Genomic DNA, 12,836 nt, shown 5'->3' with positions numbered 1-12,836 from the left:
ATCTGAAACATGGTGTGAATTTTCCCATGAGTAGTACTAGATCCCAATTTAAGAGCCCAAAAAACTGGGTAAAGACACATAGGCCTCACTACTGCTAGACTTGAGTTCAGGTCTCCGATATGATTGTAAACCGTCTAGACCTCCGCCCATGTACAAGTGGCTGATAAAGCCTCTCTGTGGGAACATTTTCTCCACTGTGGTGCAACCTTTTCCCCCTTCTAAGCAGCAGAGAAACAAGTAACTTGACAGGAACGCACTGATTTACGAACCAACTCTTGAAATCTGAGCACTACAGAGAATTCTAGTGCGAAGGCAGCCCACATCTATCTCAAATTCAACTTTGCAAAGCCTCTCTTTCCCATGGCACGGAGTTCAGACAGTATTACTGCAACAGGGGCTACATAATACAGCTACTCTGTTGTAGAGCAGTTCAGGTATGACATGCCACACAAATTATAGCTGTGGGATGCGCCAAGAAGTTTAAATAACTCACTAGAGGTACTAGACAAGGTTGCTCTTTGTCTCTACTATTGTAGGTTTTACCTTTAGAACCTCTCTTGAGATCAAAGGAATTCCGGTGGGTACACATCTTTAAACTGGCAGTATTCGCAGATATTCTCTTGCATATTCACAAGTCTCTTACTATCACCCTTCACAAGTCTCTTACTATCGTCCATAAAACCCATACAACCCAGACATCCATTGGCTGAATAACTCCCTGCAATATCACACATCGAACAGACCCATGAGAACGGCCTATAAAGGAACCCTCTTCATTTCCCCCCCCCCCCCCCCCCCCACACACACACACACAGCCACAAGAGAACAGGCCCTCTCCATTGCCGGACCAACTATTTGGAACTCAATGCCCGCCCACCTGCGCCAAGAACACTGTACCCAAACATTTAAAAAAACCCTTAAAACTTGGCTCTTCTCACAAGCCTTTATCTAACCCCGTACCCCCCAGATCCCGGCCCCCCACCCGCCGCTCCTTCTATGAGTACTACCATATTACCAGCTACTGCTCTTCGATACATATTGTACATACTGTAAATAATAGTCACATAGTGTTATAATTCTTATACAATTGTACATTTTTGTTACTATTGCTTTCCGGGTACTCGACTCTGCTATACTAGCCTTCTCTCCTAGCTCAGTTCCCTTACGTTTTAAGTAACTGCGCATTTCTTTAGTTAATGGTTTCCCCAGTTCTATGTAAACCGATGTGATATTTACTTGAATGTCGGCATAGAAAAGTTTTAAATAAATAAATAAATAAATATTGCTGACTAAATTTTCTTTGGAGATGCTGGAGCTTTCCACATTCGGTCAATTGTGAGGAAACATTCGGGATAAATCAGAGGCTATGCTTTTGCGTGATCAGGTGTTCCAATTGTGGGATGTGAATTTTTCAGTGACTGACAGCATTATCTCTTTCCTATTTAGGCATCGTGCTGCATAATGGTCCCACTCGGTTGCATACATGAATTTTCAGGAGTTTGGCTCTACAAAATTGCTGGAGAAGTTGAGTATATTTTCCTTTATCTTTGGCAAGTAGGGTGGGACTCTTTAAATTAATATTGCCAAAATGACTTTACAAAATACCTTGCTACATGCCACGGAAGGTCTTACATAAATTGGAAGTCACCCTTTGGGGGTGTCTGATTTCTATCTTCATCAGTCAATCGTTCTGCCAATATTCTTTCCCAGGCCAGATTTGCACCAAGACGAACGAGCCCTGCACAGTTTGGATTGCAAGAGAGCCTTTGCCCTATCTGGAGCGGACAGAAGCCCAACTTTTTATTTCTTTTGATAGGAATAGGTTGGAGGTTGCAGTTGCCAAACAGACATTATCCAATTGGCTATCAGGACTGCATCTTGGGGGTCATGTCAAGGCTCATTCTGTCATCCATGGCAATGATGGTGGCCCATTTGCGAGTAGTCCCAGTGGAGGAGATCTGCAAGGCTGCCTCATGGAGTTCTCTCCACACATTCACATCCCACTAATATCTGGATAGGGATAGCAGGCATGTTAGTAGGTTGGGCCAGTCTGTCCTGCACAATCTCTTAAGGCATAGAACCCAACTCTCTCTAGCTAGGGCCCGTTGTTTGGATTCAAGCTATCTTCCCCTCTGTTACCAACAGCACTGTAGTGGTTGTGCCCATTGGCACCTGGTTGGTGTCTGTTGGTCCCCTTTTTGTGGTAGGGAGCAACCTGTATCTAGGGATTCACTCATGTGTGAGAACTACGATCCTACTTCTCTTTGGAAAAAGCTGCTTACCTGTAACAGGTGCTATCCTAGGACAGCAGGAATGTAGTCCTCACGAAACCCACCCGCCACCAGCGGAGTTGGGTTTTCCTTTGGTTATTAATTTCTTTACAGTAATTCTATGTTAAGAAACTGAAGAGGGACCCTGCATGGATTAGGGCATGCTTGGCATGCTCAGTATGCCTAGTCAAAGTATTAGAAACTTTGATATAAGTTTTCCATGTCGGACTGGTGTGAGGACTAACATCCTGCTGTCCCAGGAGGACACCTGTTATAGGTAAGCAACTCTGCTTTCTCCACTTCATACCAGGTCTGACGTGGAGATCTGCAAATTAACCACTATTTCAAAATTCTCCACTAATCAATGTACATGATGCTGTATAATGTCTTACCTCTGCCACAGTCTGCTCCAGTTTTACCAGGGGGACAGATGCAGAGGCCGGAGACCCGGTCACAGGGAGCGCCTTCACAGGAACAGGATTTGGAACAGTTTATCCCAAACTTACCGGCAGGGCACTCTACAGGATAAAAATACAAGATGGTCATTGCTACTGGTCTGGCTACTGAACCCAACTGAAATAACAAGCCACAGGCTCAGAAGACCAGCTTCCAAGCTGAGAATTTAGACACATGTAATTGCCTATTTATTTATTTATTTAGCATTTTTTATATACCGAGGTATAGCATAGATGCCTTCACTCCGGTTTACATATGGAACAACTTGTTACATTGAAAGATTTAAAACTTTAAAGTTTAACAATAGTGAGAAATGGCACCAAAAGAAGAGATATGAACAAAGAACATAGTGTAAACAGGGTAGATACACTGAATAGATAGGCAGAGATAACTGGGTTCTTCAAAAAGGAGGTATCAGTGGCTTGAATCAGTAGAGATTGTCCAAATGGAATATTTAAAGTTGATAGTTAATGGGATTATAGTATAAAGTCATTGAGAGTTGTCCTTAAGAGTATGGTTGAGAAGCCAAGACTTTAGGTCTTTTTTGAAGGATATGGAGTTTTCTTGCGCGGTGAGGAAGTGGGGTAGTGAATTCCATAGTTTTGGTCCGATGATGGAGAAGGCTCTGTTTCTGGTGGAGGATAGTTTGGCATTTGGGAGTGAGGGAATCACAAGTTGAAGTTTACTAGAAGTTCTTGTGCGTTGAGGGCGAAGTATGTGTATAATGTCATCAAAGGCAGTGTAGTTGGCTTTGTAGATTGCATTGTGGATCAATGAAAGAACTTTGTATTCAATTCTTTTTTCTATTGGGAGCCATTGTAATTGGTTGAGGACAGGGGTAATGTGATCATATTTGCTTTTACCCGTTAGAAATCTGGCAGCAGCATTCTGAAGTAGCTGCAAGGGCCTCAAAGATGATTTTGGTAAACCAATCAAAAGGGAGTTGCAGTAATCCAAACCGGAAAAGATGAGGGCTTGTAGTACGGTTTTTAAATCGTGGGGGTGAAGAAGAGGTTTTAGGTGTTTGATTATTTGTAGTTTATGAAAGCCTTCTTTAATTTTTGTAGAGATGTGTTTTTTGTAATTTAGATCAATGTCTAACCAGAAACCCAGGTCTTTCACGTTTTCTTTAAGTTGGATGAGGGACTTATCGAAGTGGAAGGGTGGTATTGTTTTTAATCCAAGGTTTTTTCTGTTAATTAGGATACATTCAGTTTTGCTCATATTTAAGCATAATTTGAGGTGGATTAACATGTTTCTGATTGCATCAAAGTGAGAGGCTGCTTTTGACATGGCATCTTCTATCGTAGAGGAGATTGGAACAAGAATTTGTATGTCATTGGCATATATGTAATAAGTTATGTCAAGGCTTGATAAGAGATGGCATAAAGGAATAAGGTAGATGTTGAATAAAATGGGAGATAGAGCCGATCCCTGTGGTACACCTGTTTAGAGGGGGATAGGGCTTGAAGATAAATTGTTGTGAGAAACTTTGAAAAATCTATTATTAAGGAAGGAAGTGAACCAACTAAGAGTTTTGCCAGCAAGCCCAATAGATTCATAATAATAATAATAATAATAATAATAATTCATAATAATCCTAGGTTATTTATCATAGCTCAAAGTCACTGGCTACTAAATGATCATAAACTGTAGTTTACTTGTGAAATGAATGTTCGACAGTACGTCAAAGGAAGCGGTATAGTGGAACCACTACAAGTTTAAACTAGAGAAAAAGACAAGTTTATTTTATTTATTTATATTTTGTATATTGATATTCTGGTAGCAATCATACCTGTTCACAGCATCAATACAAATAAAATCACATAAAACATAATATCTTCAATCCAATATAAATAGTACTACATAAAAGTAAACTAAACCTAATTAAAAAATGAAATAAAATGTACAATAAATTCAAAACACCTAAAATATACACTCAAATGCTCATAAAATAGAATACCATCCTAAAAAGCCTCTCTTGCTCATGCTAGCAGTCCTATTCAATCTACAAAATAAATCATAATATTGTCTAAACAGCCAGGTTTTTTGATCTTTTTTAAAAGTTTGAAAATCACTCTACACTCGTAACTCAGTCGAAAGCGAGTCCCAGAATTTTGGCCCAGCTAGAGATATTGCTCTTTCCCTTACTTTACTTAAATGGGAAGACCAAACTGAAGGGATAGTTAAGACCTTTATTTGCTGACCTTCAATCGCATTGTGCGCATGAATGCGTCAAGATGCGTTAAGCCACTCTGTTCTATCATTATATATGGATTTATGGCTAACCGGATGCCTTGATGCCGTCATTAACTGCAACTTGGGCCAATGCATTGTCTTTCGTATGTAGTAGCAGTAAATTTGACCTGATTTTGTCGGAAACTTCCTCAGACCATTAGGCAATGTCATACCATCTGAAGATCAAAGCAAGCAATAAGGACTTGGTGCATGGACCAGTGTCTCCCCGTGGAGGTGACAGGTGCAAACAATAAGGAAACTCAAGAGAACCTGAGATAAGCAGCTAGGGTCTTTAAGAATGAGGACATGAGTGTAACGCCTAAGAGCAAGCAGGTTCTTAGTACTGTATGAGGACTGCAATATCAGATTAGATGAGCTAGTGGGAGGGACAGGGTTGAGAGCTTGGGTGAAAATTCTTTTGGAGGTCTTGTATGTTCATTGACGCAGAATGTAGGGGGTCTAAAAGGAGGAATATCTTGCAGGCTATCAAGCCTGTATGGCTGATAACTGGGAGACATCCTTAGCTAGAGTGCTGCAGATGGGAGCAACTGGTAGAGCGGATGGTTTGTAGGTCCTTATCGTTCATCATCTTATGTTATTCTTATAAATGCCTTTTATGAAGGTTCATTTTTGGCTGTTCATGCAATACTTTGGGAGAATCAGGATCCTGACCAGAGAAGGTTTTCTGAAAACAAACCGATCTACAAAGATTCATGCTTCTGGAATGGGATAATTTGAACTTTCAAAGGTTTCATCCCATTATCCACTCTTTAAAAAAAAAAAAAATCTGAAGCATGTTTATCATTTTAATAATTTCCCCCTCACTATTTATTCCCCATTCAAAAAGATGTTAGCACAAATTATTTACATCAGTTTTTAAGGCTCTCTGCTTTGGATAGACCATGTTTATGAATTCCTTCTTTGGGAGTTCAGGGGGAGGGGGAGGGAGACCAACTGGGAGCTGTAAACCAACAAAATCTGTGATTTCTACTTTTCTTCCTTGCTAATTAGCAATAACGATTTCCAGACCTGTTCAGCAGCTATGAGCCTACCATTTTCAGAGAGATATCTTTGCTATTTCCTGTGACACTTCCTTGAAAAGATTAAGCACCAAGAAACGTACAGTCGAGGGCCCATGCCTAGTCTCGGGTCACTTCCACACGGGAGTCCCAATTCGGCCATGCATTCCATTACTCTAGTACACCCCCGCTCTGTGGTGATTGGGAGACAGGATGACAGTGGCAGGAGCAGACAAAGACAGATCAATATTTTGGTAAATGCAGGATCGGGAATGGAATCTGCCAATAGCTAAAGAGATACATTTTAATTTGGCGAATGAGCAAATATTGTCACGTCACTAGTGAGAAGTGCAAGAAGCCAGGTTCTCATCTTTGAGTAATTCACAAAAGTAGTGTGATTCAAATTAATTTTCACGCCAGATTTAAAGAAGCATTCAGCAATTGATTTCAATTTTTTTTTTAATCACGATCTGCAAAATAAAATTTGCCATGGTTTTGCCCATTTTTAGTGCAAATCTTTTTGGTGAAACTTTTACTTTCTTTTGAAAGTTTGTGCAAGACTTGGTATCGAATTCTGTGACTAATAACAAAGGTGAAGAGCAGGTGAAGTTACATGTGTTTCACAAGTATGTTATACATCCCTTAGTAAGGAAATGGTGCTGCGCTTGAGGATTCTTCTCAAAGGGAAAGGCTGTGATCCATAGAGCTTAGGATGTATAAAATATACTCCCGAACCGGCCCACTTAGTACTGCCCTTGCAAATAATGTGTCCTCTCGCGCCTGAACATCCAGGCGGTAGAACCTGGAGAAGGTGTGGATGGAGGACCCTGTCGCCGCCCTGCAGATCTCGGCGGGTGACAGCATCTTGGTTTCCGCCCAGGACACTGCCTGGGCTCTAGTGGAATGGGCCTTGACTTGCAAAGGCGGTGGGCTTGCCTGCTTCTACGTAGGCCGCCTTGATGACTTCTTTGATCCAGCGGGCCCTGGTTGCCCGCGAGGCCGCCTCCCCTTGCTTCTTCCCGCTGTGAAGGACGAATAGATGTTCCGTCTTTCGCACAGATCCCGACCTTTCCAGGTATCGGACTAGGAGTCTGCCGACGTTGAGGTGGCCGCGCTCGAAGTTGCACCCGCTGCCTCTCAGCCTCACCCGATGCCAGGGGCTAAGTCCACGCCGAGGGTCGGCTGCCGGACCGAGGTCAACCTCCGAGGGATCGCGGAAATCACCTCGGGAATTCTCAACTGGGGGAGGGACCCAAGGGGTGTCACCGCAGCAGAGCGGGGCTCGTCTGTAGAGGTAAGATTTCTTCTTATTTTGGTTTTTCTCTGGTAAATTTACTCTAACGCTGTGCGAGCGTGCATAGAGTCCCAACCTGCTATGGAGACGGAAAATACTGAAGAGCTGCACTTCCTGCAGGGGTATATGTATGAGGGCTGACGTCAGATTGAAATCTGATCTGTCTCCAGCTGCTATCAGGAGTACACTATACCCATTGGTGCTGAGTCCATCTGCCACACGCTAGGAAAGAGCATTTTATACACACCAGTCTGTTTAAAAATTATCCTCTAGAAGTAATTGTCAATATAACCAGTAGAGGGCAGCATTACACACAAACAGAGGGGGATAACTTTCAAATTATTATGAATTAGGCTCGATGAATCGCATTTCTTACAGAAGTATAGCAATGCGATGCACATAAATTAAAAAATAAACATACCCAGCTAGGGACAAAGTCCATGGGTACTTTGCGCCCCTCGATCTTGTACCTAGATTTTCAAAAGAAGTATATACACATGCTTTCCCTTCGAAAATTTCCACAGCTACAAACTAGCCTTGCGGGACAAAATTGTTCTGGAAAATAAGGCAAGTAGGTTTGAAAATAATCAACGGGCAATATTTTCTGAACCCTTCCTCTCTCCAACAAATACCTTCCATCAGTCCAGCAAAAAGAACGCAGGCTGTGGAGGCCTACATGTATTTGTAGATTGAATGAAGTCAACTGACTAATTTATTTAGTCGGTAATAGTGGATATTCTCTTATCAATGTGTAGCACAAGGCGCATTAAGGATAAATACTATTAAGTTTTCCAATGCAAAATACCAGCTAAATGGCTTTGAAAACCTTCCTCAATGTACTGTGAATACAACGGGCAAACCCCCATGGGCCGAGAGCCAAAAGCTGATAAGTTACCCAGTGCTGCAAGTGTTCATCCTCTTCCAAGAAGGATTAGACATCAAAGCACGCAAGACCCCGCTGCTGTTTTACTAGAAAATCCTGCACCTTAGTAGGGATGCTCCAGTGACATGATGCAGTGAATCCAAACATCAGCTGAGCCTTACATGGACTGTAACTGCCAAGTTGTTGGATGGTTTAACTCAACCCTTCACCAGGAATGCCCTCTGCCTCGCATTCAGTCCGCATTCATGCAACCCTTATTTGCCCAAATGAGACAGGGATAGCAGAGGGTGGTTTAGGTCTGAAGAGTGCTAGGCATACGAAGAAATAGCAGAACATTAAACCCAAGAGGATTTTTAATGAGCGAGTGGTGCTAGCAGCAGTACTTGATTTTAGCATATCATGTCACTTTAAAAGTGGATGCGTTTCAAGGGGAAAACATTTGCAGGGCACACTTCCTACAGGTTTTGGAAAAGTTATTCCAAGAATTCCCAGTCTAGCCCCAAGTTTAGGGTCAGGAGGGAATATTCTCATTACTGCAACTCGCTTGCTACTTTTTGCCTACCTCCAGATTATCAGGGCGTGAGAGCCGCTAGACCAGGGGTCAGGAACCTTTTTGGCTGAGAGAGCCATAAACGCCACATATTTTAAAATGTAATTCCATGAGAGCCATACAATATGTTTAAAACTAAATACAAGTAAATGTGTGCATTTTATGTAAGATCACACTTTTAAAGTACAATAAGTCTCTGAAAATATTACACCAGGCCTTAAGACACCAATACATCTCCTATTAGGAAAACGGACCAAGTCAGGCTGCTATAGAGTCCTACACAGAAATTACACGCCAGCAGAAAACCTCACCTGAATCACGTGCTGTCCCTCACCTAACATAGAATAAAGAGACCAAAACGCATAACAAGAAGCATGCAGACAAAAACTGAATTGGAAACTGCAACAAGCCAGAGTCTCTGTATGCAGTGTAACAAAGGAAAAAAGAAACATCACACATCCTTATAAAACAAATCAAGAAATATAAAATCATCAGCAGTAAAACTGTACTAACAAAAAGAACATATTTCGAAACAGCTGATGAGTGGAATATCCAATAATTAAAAACTCATATAAAACATTTCCAGATACCAACAAAATATTTCAAAATAGCAGACACAAAGATCCAGTAATGAAAAATAATAAGGATACAAAAATTTTTTTGCTCTGCATACCTGGGAACGTTTGATATCCAGGTGTCCTGAGATTGTTCTGAATTAGCAGGAGGTGGGGTGGTTTGCTTGGAACTTTCTCCTCTCTCAGTCACATACCAGCGCTCTCTCTCACACTGGCTCTCAATGACACACCTATACACACATGCTCTCAGTCACTCACATATACAAATGTTTTTTCTCTCTCACTTATATAGGCTCTTAATTACACATTTACACACATGCTGTCTATCTTTTCACGCTTACACACACACAGGCTTTCAATCACATAAATACATGCTGTCTTTTTCTCTCACACACAGACTCTCATTCACATGCTTACAAACATGTCCTCTCTTTCTCTCATTTACACACAGGCTCTCAATCACATACTCACATGCTCCCTCACCTAAATCAGCTCTCAATCACACACATACACACATGGTCTCTCTCTCTCATTTAAACACAGGCTCTCAATCACATACTCACATGCTCCCTCACCTAAATCAGCTCTCAATCACACAGACACACATGGTCTCTCTCTCTCATTTAAACACAGGCTCTCAATCACATACTCACATGCTCCCTCACCTAAATCAGCTCTCAATCACACACAGACACACATGGTCTCTCTCTCTCATTTAAACACAGGCTCTCAATCACATACTCACATGCTCCATCACCTAAACCAGCTGTCAATCAGACACAGACACACATGATCTCTCTCTTACTTATACACACAGGCTCTTAATCATACATACACATGATCTCTCTCACACACAAAGGATCTCAATCATACACACATACTCTTTCAAACAAACAGGTTTTCAATTACAAACTTACACATACAGGTTCCCAATGGTAAACTTACATTCATGCTCTCTCTCTCACAGGCAGGATCTCAATCACAGACATACTCTCTTTCACATATACAGGCTCTCAATCATTCACATACATGCAATCTCTCACTCACACACACAGGATCTCAAACACACATGCTTGCTCGCTCATTCATTCACTCTCTCTCTCCCCCTTCCCCCCCCGGGAACTCGCGGCGGAAGAAGAGACCACGCTAGTGTGGTCTCTTCTTCCCGCGCAGGCACCCGATGCTCTCCACTTCCTCTTCCGGGCCGCGGGGGGGGGGGGGGGGGGAGAAGAGAGCACGCCGGTGCCGCTGACTCCAGCTGTCCTGCCGCGTTCCGCCCGGGCTGACAGCATTTTAAGCCCGGGCGGCGGAGGACCGGGGAGCAGCTGGGTCAGCGGGGAACCGCGAAGTATGGCGACACTTGTCTGCGAGCCAGATGCAGCCCTCAAAAGAGCCATATCTGGCTCGCGAGCCATGGGTTCCCGACCCCTGCGCTAGACAACCAAAGTTGGACATGAAAGACCTCCCTCTATTTTCAACCTAACCACTTGCGTAACAACGTAAAAAGATCAAGAAGGTCCTGATACTTGATCAAATCAACCACCCATCCCACAAATGTTTTACACATCCCAATCTGTCTCGCTCATGCCACAATCACAATTTATGAAATCATAGGATGGGATTATACAAACCCAAAAGAACTGAATCATAAGGGGGTGGCTTGGCCTAGCTCCAGCCATTTTTCATGGGATACATGTGATACATACACCCCAAACGTGCAAGACCAAGGGGGCAGGAAAACTAGGCAAGTCTTTTCGGTCTAGAATATTTACGGTACCTTGATCACAGTTTGCCCCGTAGAAGCCTTCTGCACACTGCTTCTGGCACTGTCCGCTGACATGGTCACACGACATCCCCATCTGGCAGATGCATCTGTTTCTGCAACCAGCACCGTAGTATCCTGCATCGCATTCTACCTCCCCCCAAAAGCAAACAAACAAGCCCCCACAGCATGAATGTAAACCCAAAACCAGTAAGGAGAGTTCCTCACAGAAGATAGCATCAACGGTCCGAAAAGAACAGCTAACGTTGGAAAACAAGCAATTTATAACAGTCATAACGGCTAATTTTACATGTTTCTCTTTTTCCATTTCATAACGATAACGCCCGGGTCAGAGGACAAGGCTCAGTTCCTCTTTCCAGGCATTGGCCAACTGGAAACCTCCATCTAGGTCAGTCATTCTGATTTTCCAGATCCCCCTTTCAATGGTCCGTCTACCAAGAAGAGCGCGCTGCTCCTGAGATTCACCACAAGCAACCGGCGAGTCAGTGCTGTGTCCTCCTCCATTGTAACTAATCAGTGAGAAACCCTCGTCTGCAAAGTCTGTACCTTTAGGGGGGAGTTTCATAGCTGCGCACATAAGTCAGCCAGCAAATATGGGCGGAAATTACAGCACTTTTCAAAGTGGGCTTACGTGCCTACGCCCACACTGAAAATTAGGCCACCAAATCCCTCTCACCCAAGTGCACCTGATATTTAGTGAACAGAGGTTCTTCAATTTTTAAAAAAAATGCCCATTTCTGGTTGTGTCTGTAGAAGATTCCAGCCCCCTTGCCTGTTCCCTCACTCAAGCTACTTTGCTACCTCATGTTTTAAACCATAATCCTTTGAAATGACTCACTTGTCTGGCATTGTTTGCCATGGTAGCCTGGTTTGCATGTACACGTGCCATCCTTTTTGTCACACTCCTGGGTACTTTGCTGTACACACTGGCATTCTTCAGAGCATCCAGGACCATAGGCCCACTTTGGGCAAGCTGAACAGTGGCAAAGAATATGGGGGGGGAAAAAAATACACATTAGAGACCACCCTGCCAATTATCCAGAGATATTCTGCATGAGCTTTAGAGACCCTTCTTCAAGGGTGGAAAGCTCATCTTTGGTTAATTTCTGTGTTGCTCTGAGAAGAGGCACTGCAGACTGCAAAGAATACATTCAGTTTATGCTAAGGCCCAGCACAGCTTCAAGGAATCTGCATTCAAAATGAGACCCGGGGAACAAGGTGTCGTGCACACGAGGCAACGAGAGCTGTGAGCCATATCGGTATAAAAAAAAAATCATGGAAACGAACCCAAAAAAACAAAACAAACTATAATCTATAGCCAGACCCTTCTCCCCATCCCTCCCCCCAGCTCCTCCTCTTAACTTGAGAACTTTTCATAGGGCAGAAATGGTTCCTGCCCTGCCAGAAGTACAGAGACCGCGGGCAGCACCATCTTCTATGGAGTAAATTAGCAATGGTACTGCCTCACTCTACGAGCACCGTGTCTACACATATCTCCGGCAGAGCAGGAGTGACCAGAGATCACGTCTGTCTCGCAAAGATTCCTCAAAGTACAAGGAGCTGGGAGTATTACTCTACGAGCACCGTGTCTACGCATATCTCCGGCAGAGCAGGAGGGACCAGAGATCGCGTCTGTCTCGCAAAGATTCCTCAAAGTACAAGGAGCTGGGAGTATTACTCTACGAGCACCGTGTCTACGCATATCTCCGGCAGAGCAGGAGTGACCCGAGATCGCGTCTGTCTCGCAAAGATTCCTCAAAGTACAAGG

The 12,836-nt window shown here is 43.2% G+C and overlaps 1 protein-coding gene across 4 annotated transcripts in view; it reads right to left on the bottom strand.

Annotated features, from left to right (window-relative positions):
• MEGF6 (multiple EGF like domains 6) overlaps positions 1 to 12,836 on the bottom strand; it is a 262,583-nt gene that overhangs the window by 25,893 nt on the left and 223,854 nt on the right. For all 4 annotated transcript variants that reach the window (XM_029578136.1, XM_029578134.1, XM_029578135.1 and 1 more), the window contains 3 exons: positions 11,907 to 12,041; positions 11,063 to 11,197; positions 2,663 to 2,788 (listed from right to left, as the gene is read on the bottom strand). In XM_029578136.1, coding sequence (XP_029433996.1) covers positions 2,663 to 2,788; positions 11,063 to 11,197; positions 11,907 to 12,041 — 396 coding nt within the window. The remainder of the gene's footprint in view (positions 1 to 2,662; positions 2,789 to 11,062; positions 11,198 to 11,906; positions 12,042 to 12,836) is intronic.

This window comes from Rhinatrema bivittatum, chromosome 15 (genome assembly GCF_901001135.1).
Source record: "Rhinatrema bivittatum chromosome 15, aRhiBiv1.1, whole genome shotgun sequence".
NCBI lineage: Eukaryota > Metazoa > Chordata > Amphibia > Gymnophiona > Rhinatrematidae > Rhinatrema > Rhinatrema bivittatum.
Note: the sequence above shows the minus strand (reverse complement) of the source record. Positions and strands in the feature narration are given on the sequence as shown.